We start from the raw sequence: 21,216 nt of genomic DNA on the forward strand, positions 1-21,216 counted from the left end.
TAAACCTCTATGGGTCCTTAATATCCTCAAATTCAAAGTAGTCCTCCAACTCTCCAATCCAATCAATCAAATCCTCTGGATTCAACGTCCCAAATTTTTTTGAAATCTCCACTTTATGTATTTAGTGCCACTGCTCTCATAAATCTTTCCTCTCTCCCATATTTTAGTTCTTCAACCTCTTCCGCCTCAAGATCTTATCCATTTTTTCATATTCATGCTCAAACTCTAGATTCCTTTGCAAACCAACCAATGTGTTTTGGATCTAGTTCCTCATCTCATTCTTGAAATCCTCCATCATGTGCTCTACCCTCTATGGGTTCATCTTTCTAGGCGACATCTCCTCCTTTGCTCTGGTGCAACTACCTCATCTCGGCAACTCGACTGCAAGTTTCAATTCCCTCACACTCGACGATCTATTGAACACACTCGCATCCTGCCTCCACTCGATGATCTATTCACACAAAGGAATGCCTCAAGGTTAGCAACTAGATCTAATACCACTTGATGTAGTCATGGTCTGGTGGGTCGTCAAAGAGTACTGAATAGATCATGCAACAAAAGTAAAACAATGAAAGCAATAACAACACATAGAAATAGTACAAAATCAGACATCCGCATCATCGTATATTCATCATAGAACATCCAGTAATCAACCGGTTATATGCAGGCTAACATGCCAGATTACAATCCATTTGGAACTCTCAGAGTTATCAGGATCTCTAATTATGAATCTAGAACCTCATACTAATCGATGTCCCTCTAATGACTACAAAAAATAATATATATATCCTTCGCAACACATCCGGGTCGGTCACAAAATTTTACATTAACCAAAGAAGGAAAATAAAACGTGTAAGACAGATTGACCCCAAAATGTGAAGATTGCATCTGCAAAGAACAATCCAAAAGTGTTTACCACAAAGGAAGATCGACCAAGGGTCTAAGAATATCAAGTGTGGTGCCAAATTGATCCACAATCTAATAAATCGCTCTGGAAAAGAAGAAATCTCCAACGTAGACTATAAGCTCAAAATTGCTCCAGAACCCAGAAACAGTTACTCCAGAAGGAACAACTCACTGGAAAAGAACCCAAATGAACTGGAAATCTGGAATAATGCATAATAACACGCCTAGAAAACAAAAATATGATCCTCAATGAAAGATAAACATCTAACGGAATACACTAAAAGGAACACAGAAAACTGCTACATGAACTGAACAAGAACAAAACTAAGGAAATATTTTTTGTTGCAAGATTGCTCATAGAAGGGGGATGCTCTTGCATCAGCTATACCAAACATCCAATCTATGTTGCAAATGTTGTCATTGATGTCAACATTGGTCTTTGATAGTAGGAAATATTGTCATTGATGTCAAAAAGCATTTTTCGTAGGGTGGACATATTTGCATCAACTTCTAGAAGTATTGTTTGTATGTTTATGTTTTAATCTTGCCTATTAGGGTTATTCATTTGTGCCCTAATTCTAAAAACCGTTCAACCCCTAGTTTTTTGTTGTTATATTTTATTGTTGGTTTTATTTAGCCCATTCTCAATTAGTTAAGTTAAATGACTTGAAGCCTCCTTGTTAGTGTATTTATTGGCCTTGCTTGCCTTGCTTTACCTTCTATCCTAGTCACTCAAATCATTTTAATAAATTAATAAGTCTTGTCTTGTGTGATATGGTCATCATCATCATCATTTGAGTTAGTGTCAAATGTCACATTCTTATTTTCCTCATGTGAGTGCAATCTATAAAATGTTGCGCCACTTCCATGTCAAGATGTTACATTGTGTTAATTTGTGTCTTGTTTGCACACTATCAAATACTACCACTGAATATGCTTTATCAAAGTTGCAACAATGTATGGTTATAACATTTGTCATTTGTAAGTGGTGGGTCACATTGTTCTTCCATTCTTTGGTCAAAGGTGGTGGTCGCCCTTATCCACTTGGCAAACTATCATATGATTATATACTCTAGGAGTCAAAACCTTGTCAAGGCCGTGAGGTTGCTTATCTAGTTGTCAATAACAATCTAAGTATTAAGCAAGAGTGTAGACATAATATTCTTCTAAGTCTAATCCACATGCTCATTTCTTATTGGTTCTACAAGAGCACAAAGATACAAAGGCCTAAAATTGTGAAGTTAATGATGGTGTATGATGTTGTTGCATGGTGGCTTAACGTGAGAGTGCTAGAGGAAGATGAGTGGCCCAGTGTGGTTTGCAATGATATGAGATGATGCCACATGTCAATTTTGTGTGAGAGTACAAGAGGAGAAAAGAGGGTCACAGTGTAGACCATGATGACATGAGATGTTACCAAGTACCCCTCACCTATCAAGATGCTTAGACTTGTCTTTAAAATACTTTCCACACATCAGGCTAGCATGAGAGAATGGAAGAGAAGTAGATGGGCCTATTCGTGATTGTGATAAAGTGATAGACTAACACGTGTCTCTGTCAGTTCCACATGGAAACATGTCTTTGTATAATCTAGAATAGGAAGCTTCTCTTTATGTGGGACATGATAGATGAATTTTTATAGTTGAATCTTTCATGGTTGTTCCTAATTAGTCGACAAAAATTGACACGTCCTCCAAGTCACATCATTTAATTTTTTTTCACTGCTATTATAAGAATGAATCCTCCCCACAAAATTCTTAATCTATGACCAATATTCAAACACTACAATAGTCTGATAGGGTTTGGATTTTGAAATGAAAACATGTTTGACTTGAGGGTTTAATAGATAGATTTTTTAATTTATATAATGGCTAACCTGTATCACACTATAGTGGTGAATTAAATAAATTCTTGAGGCCAACATTCTTTGTAATTAAGTTATATATATATATATATATATTATTTTTGGGAAAAATATAGTACATTGGATGTGTAATCTACATGATACAAACATGTTCCATCATTTGTAGTAGAGTAGAGAAAAATTAAATTAGATCAAAGAAGATCTAAGATTCTAATGTGAAGCAAAGTAGAGAAAATATGATCAAAATTTTAGCAAAGTCATGTTGTTTATCATCTATTGATACAAAAACATTTTGAAGGTGATCTTAATGTAAAAGTGTTTTGTGCCTCATGTGAAAAGAGATCCATGCCTCTTGTTGAGTTGGTGCTTAGTTGTGGAGATTGGCCTCTCCAATAGGTTGGTTCTTACAAAGTTGTAACTAGGAATTGTTGTCTCTAGTAGGATGGTGCCTATAAATTTGTAATTGGGATTGTTGTCCCAATAGGTTGGTACAGGTGCAAAAATTGTAAGATCATTTTATGATTTGTAAGACTAGATTTGGATAGTAAAACCAAGTAGTCATTTCACCATGGTTTTCTCTTAAAAGGGTTTCCACATAAAGTTGGTGTTCTCTCTTGTGGACGTTGTTTTACTTTTGTTACTATCTATGTTGAATTTGAACCCTACAATAAACCCTAGTTCTAATGACAAAAACCCTAAATCTATAATAAAATTCAACAAAACATCAATAAAAACCCATCAAACATGAAAAATCATAAAATAAACCAAATGATACCTTCACACATTCAAATGGATTTTATCTTCATTGTTCTCCTATCTCCATTGATCTTGTTTTGATATGTTGCTCTCATATTTTTATGTTGGCACAAGAGCTCAATGAAAAATGGATATGGTTGTGATGGTGTAGACTTGATGTAAGCTATGAATTTGGCAAAGTGTAAATATGCTTCAAGATTTGATATATGAAAGAGGGGAGGAGGGAAAAGTTCTTATAGAGAACATCCTAAAAAATGGAAGGTTAGGATTAAGAGGTGAGATAAAGATGGTCAGCTAAGATCAAAGGGTTTAGGGTAGGTAGAGGAAATAATAAAATAAAGGAAGTGGTTAAGATGAAAAAAGGGGCCACTTGTCATTTAGATAAATGGGAAAAGGAAAAAAGTAAATGAATTAATTAAATAAATTAAAAAATTTATTTAATTAATAGAAGAAGGGTCACATAAATAAAAAAAATCAAATATTTATTTAAATTAGGATAGAAAAAGACTTAGGGTTTAGTGAAATAAACAAATAAATAAATATTGATTTAATTAATAGAAGAAAAGGGAAAATAATTAAATAAATAATAAATAGTTAGGCTAAGGAAATTTTAGGTGTCTACAATTGTTGATTCTTACAACTAATTGTCCAATATTTCCTATAAATTAGCCATGTTCAATAAGAGCCTTAGGTCAATGGCCCCCAAAAAAGGGTCAATCAAAATATTTATATCTTTTGCACTTTAGGCTCTGCAAGACCAAGGTCAGTTCCCCTTACAATATCTTGTAACAAAATTTAAATTATATTTTGACATTGCATTATAGCATACGGTTCTCAATGAAAATATACTAAAGAAAGCATGCTTAACCTTGAATTTGGCCTTATTCTTGATTATAAAGTATTTACCAACAATTGAGAACAAGAATTCTAATCTAAACTAATCCTAACGACATGTAAAATAAAATGATTCATTATTTGTATGTTAAAATTCTAAAAGAAAGTTTCATTTCCTTTTCAATCAAACATCTATACAAATACTTCCCATACAAGATCCATGGCCCAATAAAAAACAAAAAACAAAACCAAAAACCTCAACCATCGACTCTTATAAAACGGCTAGTAGCACTATTAATAAAGAAATATACATTGTCTTGGTCTCCAATTACTTTTTTAAAGAAAAACAGTACATAATCACATGCTTATCACTAAAGAATGGTTTGGAATCCTTCTGCACTGAATAAGTTTGCCCCTCTTACCAGTCATGGTTTGGAAGCCCACAGAAGAGAATTTTCATATCACAGGTCAAATAAAATATTAGCTAGTGGCTCCTCTAAATTGCCCCCACAATTCTACTTTATCCTCTCATCGTGGAACAACTCACAAATTCGATAAACTATTATAAGCACACTATGAATGCTCATGCAATATTTTCTTCTTTTAGGAAGAGATCAAGCTCGTACATCCAAGTACAGACACGAGGCACTGAGACTCTCCTTCCATGAAATCGCCTCGCCATTTATTAATTACTGGCCTTTTTAGACCAGTCCATCTTTGACTGTAAGTCGTTTTTATATAATTTTCAGTTTAATTAACAAATAGAGAAAAGATACAATCAACCATGATATCTAGATATACAATAGTCCTATCTGTCCTGATTCTGATATCATTTTGAGCTTTTTAGAACTCAATCCAAGTGATTTAAGACCATTCCGTGTTTGATCAGGCTGATTTATTTCCAACAAATTTCTCTAGATTGAATCTGTATCTTAATGGCTCTGATCAGTATCTCAACAGTATTACTTGCTATTCATATCGTATCACAGTGTCTTACAGTGTCATCTGTAAGCTTCGAACTAGAGGGCAATACCCAAGTTCAGCTCGATGGTGATGCCAAGTTTATGGGTGGAAAAGTATTCCAACTTACAGACAGCTCAAATGGTCTAAATGGGGGAAGTGTAGGCAGAGTAGTTTACAATAATACAATTCCGCTTGGCAATTCCAACTTCACCACGCATTTTCAATTCCAGATCAACTGGACTCGTGACAACGGGGATAATCGATCTGATATTGGTGGCGATGGATTTGCTTTCTTCATGGCATCTCCGGTTTCTGGTTTTCACGTCCCGTACAGAGGAGATGCGGGATGGCTTGGCCTTTTTAACGAGCAGAATAATGGTAAATTATCCAACTACCTAGTAGCTGTTGAATTCGACACATATAAAACTGCGCCCTGGGATTCAAATGACAATCACATTGGAATTGATGTCAACAACATTATGTCTGAAGTCTCTATTCCTCTAGCTCAAAGATTGACTAACAATAAGATATGGGATGCTAGGGTAGATTACCGTGGCCAAGAAAATATGTTGACAGTGTCTTGTGGATCAGAGGGCCAAGTAGCAGGCAACTTGTCATATAACATAAATTTGACAAGATATCTTCCTCCAGATGTTGTGGTGGGGTTTTCAGCTGCAGCCCGTACTTCAAGCGAGGTTCATCGACTAATTTCTTGGAACTTCAGTAGCGTTATTTCTGGTTCATCAGAAATAAAACCATCTACAAACACTAGTGTTATTTCTGGCTCCTCAGAAATAAAATCTTCCAAGAAGAGGAAAGTTTGGGGGAAAGTAGGTATAGCAGTTGGCTCTGTCGTTTTGGTTGCAGTGATTTTGATGTCCTTCGTTATTTGGCGAATGAAAAAGAAATATCATCGCATGGAAGAGGAAGAGCAGCTTGATATGGATATAGTGCTGGGACATGTTCCGCGGAAATTTGCATATGCTGAACTTGTTTCAAGCACAAGTAATTTCAGCGAGGAAAACAGGCTTGGGCGAGGAGGATTCGGGGACGTGTACAAAGGTATTTTGGCGAGAAGTAACGAAATAGTTGCAGTGAAGAGAGTATCTGCAGGATCAAAGCAAGGGAAAAAGGAGTACCTTGCAGAAATAAGCACAATCACCCGCATCAGGCATCGCAATTTGGTTCAGCTGTTGGGGTGGTGCCATGAGAAAGGCCAGCTGCTTTTGGTGTACGAATACATGCCCAATGGTAGTTTGGACAATTTCCTTTTTGGTAAAAGGAGAGGGGAACTGGAATGGAGCCGCAGATATAGAATTGGGATTGACATAGCCCGTGCACTGCTTTATCTTCATGACTTATGTGAAGAATGTGTAGTGCACAGAGACATCAAATCCAGCAATGTTTTGCTCGATTCTGAATTTAATGCGAAGCTGGCGGATTTTGGATTGGCACGCCTGGTGAAACATGATGAATGGCTCCAAACAACCAAGATAGCAGGCACTTTGGGGTACCTGGCACCTGAATGTGCAGTCACAGGAATATCTAGCATAGAGTCAGATGTGTTCAGCTTTGGTGCAGTTGCTTTGGAAATAGCCTGTGGAAGGTCCGCACTAGATCATAGCCTCGAAAGCCCAGAAACACGGCTTGTGGAATGGGTTTGGGAGTTGTATGGTGAAGACAGGTTGCTTGATGCAGCGGATAAAGATTTACTTGGGGTGTTTGAGAGAGCAGAATTGGAACAGCTGATGATGATAGGATTATGGTGTTCTCATCCAGATCCTCTTACAAGACCCAAAATAAGGCAGGTGCTTCAGCTTTTGAACTTTGAAGTGACTATGCCTCGTCTACCCAGCACACTGCCTAAATATTCTCCTCTGGAACAAGGTTTCTCTTCAGATTTTGTTGCTCGTGCAGATTCGGGTTCTACCAATGTAGTGAGCACTTCCAGGCAGGAGACAAAGTCAACGAATTCTGGCAAGTCAGTAAGTTGAGTGCTCTAATGATTTTGTATTTGGGTTATTTGTGCTAAATAAATTTCCGAACTGGTATCTTATCAGCTGTTCCGTAAAGTTCAGAACTCGTGTGTCGTATATTTCTCTTTGACAGTTCCCTCTGTTGTTTTTGGACGGATTTTAGCGATCTGATTGATTCTTCTTCTTCTTTGTAATGCCTGGAAATCGACAGTTTTATTGCATGTATCATGCACCTTATATGCTTTTTCTGGGTACAAAAACATATGATAAAAATTCAGTTTTTATTGGCTTTGATACTAGTTTCAGTAATTTTCTTTTCTGATTAAATATTTGGCATCTGTAATGTCCCCTTATCGGACAGTATATAGATTATGGGATAATTAATGTTTGGTTCTTATAGTAACTTAGGTATTTGGAAATGTGATCATATAACAATGATATTAATTTGTATCAAGTACACAATTACTTCTTGTGATAATTAAGCCGATAGGCTTTTAGTGGGGGCTTTTTGCCCGCCAAAGTGTAAGACAATCCAACGACTGTTGCTTTCAGTGACCGGTCACTTCTTTTTCCTATAATGTTAACACATTTTCTATCTCCTAGAAAGGTTTAATTTTTTTATTTAAGGGTCCTCTGCAATTTTCCTGTTTGTTTTTTTATTAGGGAATCAAACCCGTTTCTGTAATTTTCTTCTCTTTTGTTTTTCGGTCCTCATTTCATGTGAATTGTTTTTTCTCTGCAAGTTTTCAATTGATTAGGGTTTAGTTTGGTGGTTGTCATGGGTAGTGAATAAGTCCTTCTTGCATTCTTCAACAATGTTCTGCTTTATTTTGGAATTGGCTGCCTTTTTCTCCTCTATTCTTACCTTTTTCAAGGTAGAAAGGGGCATTCAACCCACAACAAAACTAGAATATTGAATATGTATTTACTAATATGCAAGGTAACATGCCATTTTAATGATATTTGGGAATTTTCTTAATGACGCGTTTTCACTTGTTGGTTCCCACAGAATAGTGACACAGATAATTGAACAAAATTTTACAATGAATATGACGTAGAGGACGCCAGGGGAAGCACAATCAACCCCTAAATCCAACCTTCTGCAAGAAATCAATTCCCTTGTTCACTTTGACCCAATGAACAATGTAGCCTTACTTAGCATACTAAGGCTAATGGCTGATAAGCCAAATTAGCAAAACATGATACTACTCGAACCCTTCAATTTAGGGAATGGACATGGTTCCCCTGTCTTGTTTAAGACTTGTTCTGATCAACCAAGTTGATCCCTAACAACTCCTAGACCCACAACACCCAAATGTAGCTTGACTGTTAAACCAGACTGTTATCTGTTTGTAGCCCTCCAGACACTATTTTTGGCAAGACAACTTCAACTTCTTCAAAGGATGAAGAAATAAACTATAGACCAAAGTACCCTTTAGTGAGTACTTTCAGAATCCAAGAGGATAGGCTCCAACTCTCCTTGTACACCTTTGATCTGGCTAGGCCAAACATGCCTAATAGAGGTAATTAGGTCTGGTTCCGGGGCAACAACCTGCAAATGAATACACTTGGCTAGATGGTCATTTGGTTTGGGTCTGAGGATGTTCCTAAATACACAATCCAACCTTGGATTAGTTCAGTCCACTCCCAGAGTCTTCTGTACTCCTACTTCCTTAATTTTGAGACCAAGCACATGGGCATGCTTGGCCTAGGGTATGGTGTGGAACCTAAGTGCTGACACCTTCCAGGCTGCAACTATCAAGATCCTAACATACATTGCTCCAACTTGAACTTCTCTAATGGTCATCATGGTCCAATGCAGGAATCTCAAGTTAGAGCCATTTCTAGATGTAACCCTGACTTCACTTCACCCTGGTTGTCAGACGAGAACAGAGAAATTTCTGACTCAGATGTGTCCACCTAGTTCCTAAGCTTACTGAAACAAATGGAATTACTCAACTCCTAAATTTACACACCCATGCCAAGTCCTACCAGTACAGTTTGTTGATTTTACAATGCAAGGATATTCTGTGAAATCTGCAACTATATTTTTGTTCACACCAAAAGTTCTATTACATTTGTTGAATCATCCGCCTCTCCTCTGGAAATGATTCAAACATATTCATATAGGTCTCCTTTCAACATCCTCAACCTAAATTCAAACTGGTTTAGCCGTTGGGAGGAGTTGGGAGACCGAATTCCCTTTCGGTTACCATTTCTGGCAGGTTGGTAACTTCCATCGAGTTATCGACATAGGTCAAAAACATGCCTTCTGATGCCCAATGACAAGCTTTACAATTCATGTGGTTCTATCAGGTCATTAGGTTAACCCATAAACAAGCTTCTTGATGCTCGGTCACAAACTCTGCCAATGGTGTGTTCCTATCGGGTCCTTCGGAGTAGCTCAAACACTATCCATCTGATGCCCGATGACATGTCACCAAGGTGGTGCGCTTTTCTATCAAGTCTTTCGGGATAGCACAAACATCCGCTCATCAATGCTCGATGACTAGTGGGCACAAGTCCGCTATTCCATCAGGTCATCAGGATGACTCCCAAAACAGTTCCTTCGATGGCTGACGTTGAAACTCCAAGTGGGCTGACTTATCGGGTCATCGGGGTAGTCAGGATCTTTTACTTCCAATCCCTGATGCCGATTCCTTTCGCATGCCATGCTATCAGGTCACCGCAAGTGGAGCAAAACAGCTACACTGATGCCCGATAAGACTCCTTCAGAATTTCGTCCCTTCCATTAGGTTATTGGGTGGCACCCAAAATGGTTACACCGATACCCGATGGCAACTTTTCAAGAGGGCGACTCTATCGGGACAAGTTACACCAAAAATGCAACTTTTATAACTTTATGCAACATTTGGTCTATCAACCATTTATGCATTTTCCTGCACTCCAAAGGTTTTCAAATGAACCCTAAGCACACCAGACAAACAAAATTGACTCTTCCTAATCTACCATAGATCCATTGACCAAGTTGCACCAAGTGGTTTATAAATGTACCATCTTGACAATTGGTCCTACAAAAATGGATCTTTATTACAAACATGAAAATGGAAAAAGGGCTTCATTGTTGGGGTGCTCCTGCACCAGAATAGAGGGATCCAAGAAAGAGAGGACGTTAACACTATCATGAGGAAGCTTTTGAAAGAGAGCAACATGATAAAGGAGAACCTTAGAAGGGTTGTTGATCAGCTAGAATGTAGAATGGTCAGACATGCTAGAACCCCTCCTATTTTTGCCACTCTTGTTTCTACCATTCCTAGTATGGGGGATGATGATGATAGTATTAACAAACTTAGTCTCCGGCCCCTTCCTATACCCACTATTGAACAATTAATTGATCCAGTAGTTGTTTTTGAACTAGGAGATAAGATCCAAAAGTGGAATGATAATCAAGATGGGTAGGTTACATGGGTAGATACTGATTAGAGTTGTGTAGCCACTGTCTCATGGGTTTAGTTCTTATTTTGATAATATTTTGATATTTGAAATGATCTTCATACTTTTCATACTCCATTCTTATATATAGAACTCATAAATCGATACTTTGATTTTTTGTCTATGTGTACCTATTACAATTAACATAAAATAAATATCCACACGACATTATGTTGTTTCTCTTTTGGTTTACTTTACTCCGTTTTGGGTTTCCTTCTAGTCCATTGTATGTTTTACAATGAATGTTGACAATTTCTTTGTTTATAGAGAAATACAAATACACAATATTATACTCTATATAAAAGGATATGAATATATATATAAAGAAATATGTAAACACATATATGAAGTGTTGAATATGAACACATATATTAAGGCATATATGAACACATAAATGGATAGTCAATACATTGAAAAAAACTACAAATTATGTTAAAATTACACTAAGAAAACTTTTGTAGCTGGTCAAAATAGCTTGCTATGAAACCTTATATACGATTAACAAAGTAATTTATTGTACTTCGAATTTTTGTTGAGTCATTTTTTCTTAGAACATACCCTCTTACGTATGACATCATTTTGATGTATTGGATTATTTGAGCTAAATAATTGTAAGATCGGATGCCTATAAGTAGCTGTAAGATATGTTAAAACAATCAACAAATATTTTTCTTACTTCAATGGTGTACAATTAGGTATATTTATTTATGTTTTGCATGACTGTCTAAGTGTGTAATTTTAAGGAGTTGAAGTATTTTTACACAAATTTTAAATTATGGGAAAAGAATAATTTAAATTTTATTTTATTTTAGTGGAGTGACTATTATTTAGAAATTTTCTAGTCGTAAGATAGAAGCAATTACCATTAATGCTAGATGCAATACCAGTCACGATTTAGCTTCTTAGCTCAAACCTATCCTGGGTTTTATACTTTTATGGTATGCTCTCTAAGCAGTGTAACCCTGTTTGACTAAGCCAAAGAAACACAAATATGAATCTACTTCTCAGACCGACACACTTTATAACAACATATGACTCTAAATCTGTTTGGACACATATATCTATGTATACAATGAAGTTTGGATGAACACCTGATATAGCCTGGCATAATTCTCTCCTCTTTCTAGTAACTGACAGAAAGCAAGTCCTGGAATGAAGTCAACCAGTTTCTCAAAACCTGTCAAGACATTCAAAACTGCATCAAGGGGAGCTTCCACTTCAATTTTTTTCACTTATCTTCCTTCAGTTTTTCCCATTATTTCCAATACTAAGCTTTCCTTGAAATGTTGAGTATGAGTTCAGGTCTTCCTTAGAATCTTTCACTGCTCTGTAAATTGTATTGGCTTTTCTCAACCTTAACAGCTAAGAAGGCATAAATTGTAAGTGTCCATTGAGAGATGAGGATTTGAGTTTAAAATGAGAAATGGGTATTGTAATTAATAGTTTTGGAGGGGGAGACATGCAATTTGATCATCAAAAATATTAAGCAATCCATCCTAATTGAATTAGAATGTGGCCCATTTGGGTGCCCTTCATATGACTATACTGAATAGTTTTTATATTGAAACTAGTACCAAATGATATTAAAATACATGAGATATAAACATGGAACAATATCTACAAGAAGATTTTGATACACCTCCCAATGAGTTTGTAATTAAGGTGATTATTAAAAGAAATGGGTGTTTGCAATTTTTGTGTGTTTTGGTTTCCATTCCTCATTTTCGTGTGCATTGTTTTTGGTCTGCAAGTTTTTGGTTCATTAAGGTTTAGTTTAATGGTTTTCCTAGGCACAAAATTTCTCAATCCATTATGTCGTTCTATGTCTTCTAATAAAGAAATTTGCGACCTCCTTACAATGTGTTTGCTAATAGGGTCAAAATTAACTTTATTCTGCAAGACAACATACCAATCCACGCAACAACACTCCTTTCCTCACAGTAAAACTGAAATCATTTTTCCACTTAAAGTCAAGTAATCCGGGTTCTTCTCTTTCGATGTGCATCTGTCTTCTCTGCAAATGAAATGCCTTATTTTCTGTGGTTAAATAAAAACACACAATATTATGTCCATATTGGTGCAGGAGCACCCAAGACAATATTGGCCACCATGAGGCCATAATGAAGATTTATGAGATATTTGAGATGTAAGGTAAATTTGACCATTTTATATTGTAATCATGGCTAATAATGCCATTTGAAGTCATATTGTTCATGTATCGAGTCATTTTGTAATAAATTGTCAATATTGGCATATGGGGAAAATAATGTCAAAAATGAGCAATGTAAGGGGTTCAAGGGTAGAATAGGATTTTAATAAGAATTTTGGGTTCCATAAGGTCTCATAAGACCAATTTTATGTAATTAGGCTAATTAAGTTTCTAGATAAGAGTCAAGGTGCAAAAAGATTAAACAATGTCAACTTGACAACAAAATAGATGTAAAAATGCCTAATGAGTGGTTAAGGAGGTAGTTATGAGTTGGTTGTTGGTTCCCATAGAGGTAAATGATTTATAAATGATTTTAATACTCCACAAAAGAAGGTGGTGGTCAAAAATACAGATTGGAATGTAAAGGCAATGGGTTATTAATGAAAGATCACAGTTTTTCTGAACTTTTTGGTTAAAATCTGCACTCTAATGGTCTGAAACTCTTCTTAATTGCTTCATTTTTAATTGCAAATTAATTTGTCAATGTAGAGGAGTTTTTGTAATATCATTTTATACTATTATTGAAGGTTTTACGTTCAGATTTGATCAACTTCTATTTGCTGTCCTAAAATCTGCTGTAGGTGTTTGTTTTAAGGAAGTTTTGTGAGTCACAATGCAAATGTGACCCATTCCACTTTATGTGGTTGCTGTTTCTTGTGGAATGGGTCAAGGAATTGTATTATATGTGTTTATAACTCTGATAATGCAGGAGAGATCATGAATGAATAAGGAGGATACCTTAGGGGTTTTGAGACACAAGTTGACAGGGTGCATGAATGGTGCCATGGTGAAGGTTTGAGAGATCTACCTTAAGGAGGGCCACCTTTTATGATGGGAAGTGTGTAGATATGTTGAATTAAAGGTGAGACAACCTTTTTTTGGGTTTGGAAGTGATTGAAGAGTTGAGTTTGAGAAAAACCTTAGTTTATAGGCTCTAAAATGAGGATTTAGTGTTTGGAAGGGTAAATGAGTGTGGCAGCCTCTAAAACCTGGAAAATACTTGGTTTGGCATCATTTCCTAAGACTGTTTTTGGGTTTGGGATTGAGGAGTGAAGATCTTGAGGTATTTGCTTTGTAAAAGTGGCCTAATAGGCCTAAATTCATGCCTAACAGCAGGCTGATCCGTACAGGTGGTCCAAAGGAGTAATATCTAGTTTTGGGATATGTTTTAGGATCTGGTAAAGTTTATCTAAATATTTAATTTTTTTTTCAAGTGTTTTGGGATGATTTGGAGAAAAGTTGAAAATACCCGATTTGGAGGCTACAAGGAATAGAGCCTAGAAGAGCAAGTTTGGTTTATGAGTTTGAGTCTGAGTTTGGGGGTGTGTAGAACCTTGTCTTATGGTGTTTGGGATGTGTTAAGACCAATAGAGGTGTTGGAACAAACCATTTTGATGTTATCCTTGGTTGGGTGTGTTGAGTTGAGTTTGGTTTTGAATCACCTAGCATGTAGAGGATCCTTTGATGTGTCTCCTTGAGTTGATTTAGTCCTTAGGGAGAGTTCCAGAGTTGATCTCTCTGCATCAAGTGGTATCAGAGCTTGAAGATCTGGAGATTTGTGGGTATGGCTTTGACGAGATCAGAAAGAAGACAATATGTTCTTGTGATTGAAGGTTGAAGACTGAGAGATAGGAGTTGAACCAATATGGAAGAAGATGAAGAAATGTGGGCAAGGTATGGTCAAGGGCACTCTATATTCCGGACACATTGTAAATGCAGGGGTAAGGTATGCAAGGTTGTTGTTAGCAGTGGTTCTCTTGAAAATCTAGTCTCAGTAGAGATGGTTGAAAAGTTGAACCTGCCAAGGATACCTCTTGAGTCACCTTACAGAGCATATGGGGTAAGCAATGATCTATGGGTTGATGTTAAAGAGAAAGCATATGTTTCTTTCAACATTGGTTCATATTATGATACTATTTTATGTGATGTTATGCCTTTGAGTGATTGTCATATGATCTTGGGTAGAGTATGGCAAGTTGGTGTTAGAGCCCTACATGATGGTAGAGAAAATACATATGTTATTAACAAGGATGGACAAAAGTTTGTGATGACTCCATTGCAGGATGATAAGGCAGTATGGAGAATGTCAAGGTTGAGGTTAATTACAAGAAAAGAGTTCCTAAGGTATGAGGAACATGAGGATGAAGAAAAGAGCAGGTATGAGGTGAAGGAACAAGGAGAGATTGTGCAGGTGAGGAGTCCATTAGTAGGACATGAAACATGTGAATCTGATAATGAAAAGGTTTGTGGATCAGATGAGGCAGAGATGATGCCAAATGAAGAAGCTGATATGAGTAAGAGTGCTGGTATATTGTCAATGACAAGGCAAGGATGGCCTAGAGAGGTCATAGTTGAAGATGAGATTGATTTGCTGACAGAGAAAGTGGAGGATGGATTGGTGACTGGTAAAATTGATAGTGCTGATGTATATGAAGCTGAGACAAGGATCCTAGAAGAGGATATAGATGTTCAAGGTGAGGTAAGTTGTCCATTGACAGGGCAAGAGTGCAAGGAGCAGCAGATAACTTGTGAAGAGGATGGTGAACCTACTGATAAAAAGGTTCTAAAAGTTAAGATAGAGGTAGAAGACAGAGATGCTGGTAATGACAGCAGGGAATTAAGTCTTGAAGGGCTTGAGTATGCAAGAGTGATCTTGGTTGGGACAATGGAATGTCCTTTGGATGTGAGAAAAGGGATAGTACAGCAAGGTACCCCTATGACAGTGAGTTGTAAGGTTCATGATGAAGCCTTGAAGTTGAATAGAGAGTTGGAATGCCAAGAGGAATGGCATGGGGAAGAGGTTCAGATTGTGAAGTCTGATTTGGTCTCAGTGGAAGAGACTAAGAGTGAGATAGTTATGGTGTTGGGTCATGAGAAGACTCAAGAGAGCATGGAGGTGTGGAATGTTGATGGCATTGCAAAAGAGGAGTGTCTTTGGAAGGCACCTTGGATGAATTTGCAGATGTATGCAGCAGCAGAGGTTCAGCACATGATGGTGGTCTTGTTGATAGACAACAAAGAGCAGAAAGTGTTCACATTGCCAAGGAATGGCAAACCAAAAGTGAAGATCAAGGAGAGAAGGCAGTTCCAAGAGAAGGAAGACAAGTATAAACCTAAAGTGAAGATGAATTTTTTTTGTTTTTCTGATGTTTGTTTTGCAGGCATTTCCAAGGGACTTAGAAATTTTGCAACCCCAGGAGTATGGTGCAGGAGCACCCAAGACAATATTGGCCACCATGAGGCCATAATGAAGATTTATGAGATATTTGAGATGTAAGGTAAATTTGACCATTTTATATTGTAATCATGGCTAATAATGCCATTTGAAGTCATATTGTTCATGTATCGAGTCATTTTGTAACAAATTGTCAATATTGGCATATGGGGAAAATAATGTCAAAAATGAGCAATGTAAGGGGTTCAAGGGTAGAATAGGATTTTAATGAGAATTTTGGGTTCCATAAGGTCTCATAAGACCATTTTTATGTAATTAGGATAATTAAGTTTCTAGATAAGAGTCAAGGTGCAAAAAGATTAAACAATGTCAACTTGACAACAAAATAGATGTAAAAATGCCTAATGAGTGGTTAAGGAGGTAGTTATGAGTTGGTTGTTGGTTCCCATAGAGGTAAATGATTTATAAATGATTGTAATACTCCACAAAAGAGGGTGGTGGTCGAAAATACAGATTGGAATGTAAAGGCAATGGGTTATTAATGAAAGATCACAGTTTTTCTGAACTTTTTGGTTAAAATCTGCACTCTAATGGTCTGAAACTCTTCTTATTTGCTTCATTTTTAATTGGAAATTGATTTGTCAATGTAGAGGAGTGTTTTTAATATCATTTTATACTATTATTGAAGGTTTTACGTTCAGATTTGATCAACTTCTATTTGCTGTCCTAAAATCTGCTGTAGGTGTTTGTTTTAAGGAAGTTTTGTGAGTCACAATGCAAATGTGACCCATTCCACTTTATGTGGTTGCTTTTTCTTGTGGAATGGGTCAAGGAATTGTATTATATGTGTTTATAACTCTGACAATGCAGGAGAGATCATGAATGCATAAGGAGGATACCTTAGGGGTTTTGAGACACAAGTTGACAGGGTGCATGAATGGTGCCATGGTGAAGATTTGAGAGATCTACCTTAAGGAGGGCCACTTTTTATGATGGGAAGTGTGTAGATATGTTGAATTAAAGGTGAGACAACCTTTTTTTGGGTTTGGAAGTGATTGAAGAGTTGAGTTTGAGAAAAACCTTAGTTTATAGGCTCTAAAATGAGGATTTAGTGTTTGGAAGGGTAAATGAGTGTGGAAGCCTCTAAAACCTGGAAAATACATGGTTTGGCATCATTTCCTAAGACTGTTTTTGGGTTTGGGATTGAGGAGTGAATATCTTGAGGTATTTGCTTTGTAAAAGTGGCCTAATAGGCCTAAATTCATGCCTAACAGCAGGCTGATCCGTACAGGTGGTCCAAAGGAGTAATATCTAGTTTTGGGATATGTTTTAGGATCTGGTAAAGTTTATCTAAATATGTAATTTTTTTTTCAAGTGTTTTGGGATGATTTGGAGAAAAGTTGAAAATACCCGATTTGGAGGCTACAAGGAATAGAGCCTAGAAGAGCAAGTTTGGTTTATGAGTTTGAGTCTGAGTTTGGGGGTGTGTAGAACCTTGTCTTATGGTGTTTGGGATGTGTTAAGACCAATAGAGGTGTTGGAACAAACCATTTTGATGTTATCCTTGGTTGGGTGTGTTGAGTTGAGTTTGGTTTTGAATCACCTAGCATGTAGAGGATCCTTTGATGTGTCTCCTTGAGTTGATTTAGTCCTTAGGGAGAGTTCCAGAGTTGATCTCTCTGCATCAAGTGGTATCAGAGCTTGAAGATCTAGAGATTTGTGGGTATGGCTTTGACTAGATCAGAAAGAAGACAATATGTTCTTGTGATTGAAGGTTGAAGACTGAGAGATAGGAGTTGAACCAATATGGAAGAAGATGAAGAAATGTGGGCAAGGTATGGTCAAGGGCACTCTATATTCCGGACACATTGTAAATGCAGGGGTAAGGTATGCAAGGTTGTTGTTAGCAGTGGTTCTCTTGAAAATCTAGTCTCAGTAGAGATGGTTGAAAAGTTGAACCTGCCAAGGATACCTCTTGAGTCACCTTACAGAGCATATGGGGTAAGCAATGATCTATGGGTTGATGTTAAAGAGAAAGCATATGTTTCTTTCAACATTGGTTCATATTATGATACTATTTTATGTGATGTTATGCCTTTGAGTGATTGTCATATGATCTTGGGTAGAGTATGGCAAGTTGGTGTTAGAGCCCTACATGATGGTAGAGAAAATACATATGTTATTAACAAGGATGGACAAAAGTTTGTGATGACTCCATTGCAGGATGATAAGGCAGCATGGAGAATGTCAAGGTTGAGGTTAATTACAAGAAAAGAGTTCCTAAGGTATGAGGAACATGAGGATGAAGAAAAGAGCAGGTATGAGGTGAAGGAACAAGGAGAGATTGTGCAGGTGAGGAGTCCATTAGTAGGACATGAAACATGTGAATCTGATAATGAAAAGGTTTGTGGATCAGATGAGGCAGAGATGATGCCAAATGAAGAAGCTGATATGAGTAAGAGTGCTGGTATATTGTCAATGACAAGGCAAGGATGGCCTAGAGAGGTCATAGTTGAAGATGAGATTGATTTGCTGACAGAGAAAGTGGAGGATGGATTGGTGACTGATAAAATTGATAGTGCTGATGTATATGAAGCTGAGACAAGGATCCTAGAAGAGGATATAGATGTTCAAGGTGAGGTAAGTTGTCCATTGACAGGGCAAGAGTGCAAGGAGCAGCAGATAACTTGTGAAGAGGATGGTGAACCTACTGATAAAAAGGTTCTAAAAGTTAAGATAGAGGTAGAAGACAGAGATGCTGGTAATGACAGCAGGGAATTAAGTCTTGAAGGGCTTGAGTATGCAAGAGTGATCTTGGTTGGGACAATGGAATGTCCTTTGGATGTGAGAAAAGGGATAGTACAGCAAGGTACCCCTATGACAGTGAGTTGTAAGGTTCATGATGAAGCCTTGAAGTTGAATAGAGAGTTGGAATGCCAAGAGGAATGGCATGGGGAAGAGGTTCAGATTGTGAAGTCTGATTTGGTCTCAGTGGAAGAGACTAAGAGTGAGATAGTTATGGTGTTGGGTCATGAGAAGACTCAAGAGAGCATGGAGGTGTGGAATGTTGATGGCATTGCAAAAGAGGAGTGTCTTTGGAAGGCACCTTGGATGAATTTGCAGATGTATGCAGCAGCAGAGGTTCAGCACATGATGGTGGTCTTGTTGATAGACAACAAAGAGCAGAAAGTGTTCACATTGCCAAGGAATGGCAAACCAAAAGTGAAGATCAAGGAGAGAAGGCAGTTCCAAGAGAAGGAAGACAAGTATAAACCTAAAGTGAAGATGAATTTTTTTTGTTTTTCTGATGTTTGTTTTGCAGGCATTTCCAAGGGACTTAGAAATTTTGCAACCCCAGGAGTATGGTGCAGGAGCACCCAAGACAATATTGGCCACCATGAGGCCATAATGAAGATTTATGAGATATTTGAGATGTAAGGTAAATTTGACCATTTTATATTGTAATCATGGCTAATAATGCCATTTGAAGTCATATTGTTCATGTATCGAGTCATTTTGTAACAAATTGTCAATATTGGCATATGGGGAAAATAATGTCAAAAATGAGCAATGTAAGGGGTTCAAGGGTAGAATAGGATTTTAATGAGAATTTTGGGTTCCATAAGGTCTCATAAGACCATTTTTATGTAATTAGGATAATTAAGTTTCTAGATAAGAGTCAAGGTGCAAAAAGATTAAACAATGTCAACTTGACAACAAAATAGATGTAAAAATGCCTAATGAGTGGTTAAGGAGGTAGTTATGAGTTGGTTGTTGGTTCCCATAGAGGTAAATGATTTATAAATGATTGTAATACTCCAAAAAAGAGGGTGGTGGTCGAAAATACAGATTGGAATGTAAAGGCAATGGGTTATTAATGAAAGATCACAGTTTTTCTGAACTTTTTGGTTAAAATCTGCACTCTAATGGTCTGAAACTCTTCTTATTTGCTTCATTTTTAATTGGAAATTGATTTGTCAATGTAGAGGAGTGTTTTTAATATCATTTTATACTATTATTGAAGGTTTTACGTTCAGATTTGATCAACTTCTATTTGCTGTCCTAAAATCTGCTGTAGGTGTTTGTTTTAAGGAAGTTTTGTGAGTCACAATGCAAATGTGACCCATTCCACTTTATGTGGTTGCTTTTTCTTGTGGAATGGGTCAAGGAATTGTATTATATGTGTTTATAACTCTGACAATGCAGGAGAGATCATGAATGCATAAGGAGGATACCTTAGGGGTTTTGAGACACAAGTTGACAGGGTGCATGAATGGTGCCATGGTGAAGGTTTGAGAGATCTACCTTAAGGAGGGCCACTTTTTATGATGGGAAGTGTGTAGATATGTTGAATTAAAGGTGAGACAACCTTTTTTTGGGTTTGGAAGTGATTGAAGAGTTGAGTTTGAGAAAAACCTTAGTTTATAGGCTCTAAAATGAGGATTTAGTGTTTGGAAGGGTAAATGAGTGTGGAAGCCTCTAAAACCTGGAAAATACATGGTTTGGCATCATTTCCTAAGACTGTTTTTGGGTTTGGGATTGAGGAGTGAATATCTTGAGGTATTTGCTTTGTAAAAGTGGCCTAATAGGCCTAAATTCATGCCTAACAGCAGGCTGATCCGTACAGGTGGTCCAAAGGAGTAATATCTAGTTTTGGGATATGTTTTAGGATCTGGTAAAGTTTATCTAAATATGTAATTTTTTTTTCAAGTGTTTTGGGATGATTTGGAGAAAAGTTGAAAATACCCGATTTGGAGGCTACAAGGAATAGAGCCTAGAAGAGCAAGTTTGGTTTATGAGTTTGAGTCTGAGTTTGGGGGTGTGTAGAACCTTGTCTTATGGTGTTTGGGATGTGTTAAGACCAATAGAGGTGTTGGAACAAACCATTTTGATGTTATCCTTGGTTGGGTGTGTTGAGTTGAGTTTGGTTTTGAATCACCTAGCATGTAGAGGATCCTTTGATGTGTCTCCTTGAGTTGATTTAGTCCTTAGGGAGAGTTCCAGAGTTGATCTCTCTGCATCAAGTGGTATCAGAGCTTGAAGATCTAGAGATTTGTGGGTATGGCTTTGACTAGATCAG

At 37.1% G+C, this 21,216-nt stretch overlaps 1 protein-coding gene across 1 annotated transcript; it reads left to right on the top strand.

Moving 5' to 3' along the window:
* Positions 1-4,822: 4,822 nt before the first annotated feature.
* On the top strand, positions 4,823-7,593 carry LOC131036429 (L-type lectin-domain containing receptor kinase IX.1). Its single transcript, XM_057968317.2, has 2 exons — positions 4,823-5,083; positions 5,250-7,593. The coding sequence occupies exon 2, from the start codon at positions 5,296-5,298 to the stop codon at positions 7,315-7,317; it is 2,022 nt and encodes a 673-aa protein (XP_057824300.2). The 5' UTR covers positions 4,823-5,083; positions 5,250-5,295; the 3' UTR covers positions 7,318-7,593.
* The last annotated feature ends 13,623 nt before the right edge of the window (positions 7,594-21,216 follow it).

Source organism: Cryptomeria japonica, chromosome 7, assembly GCF_030272615.1.
Source record: "Cryptomeria japonica chromosome 7, Sugi_1.0, whole genome shotgun sequence".
NCBI classification, from domain to species: Eukaryota; Viridiplantae; Streptophyta; class Pinopsida; order Cupressales; family Cupressaceae; genus Cryptomeria; species Cryptomeria japonica.

Excerpts from the sequence above, each read along its gene's own strand:
- LOC131036429 (XM_057968317.2), top strand. The coding sequence starts at position 5,296 with ATGGCTCTGATCAGTATCTCAACAGTATTACTTGCTATTCATATCGTA.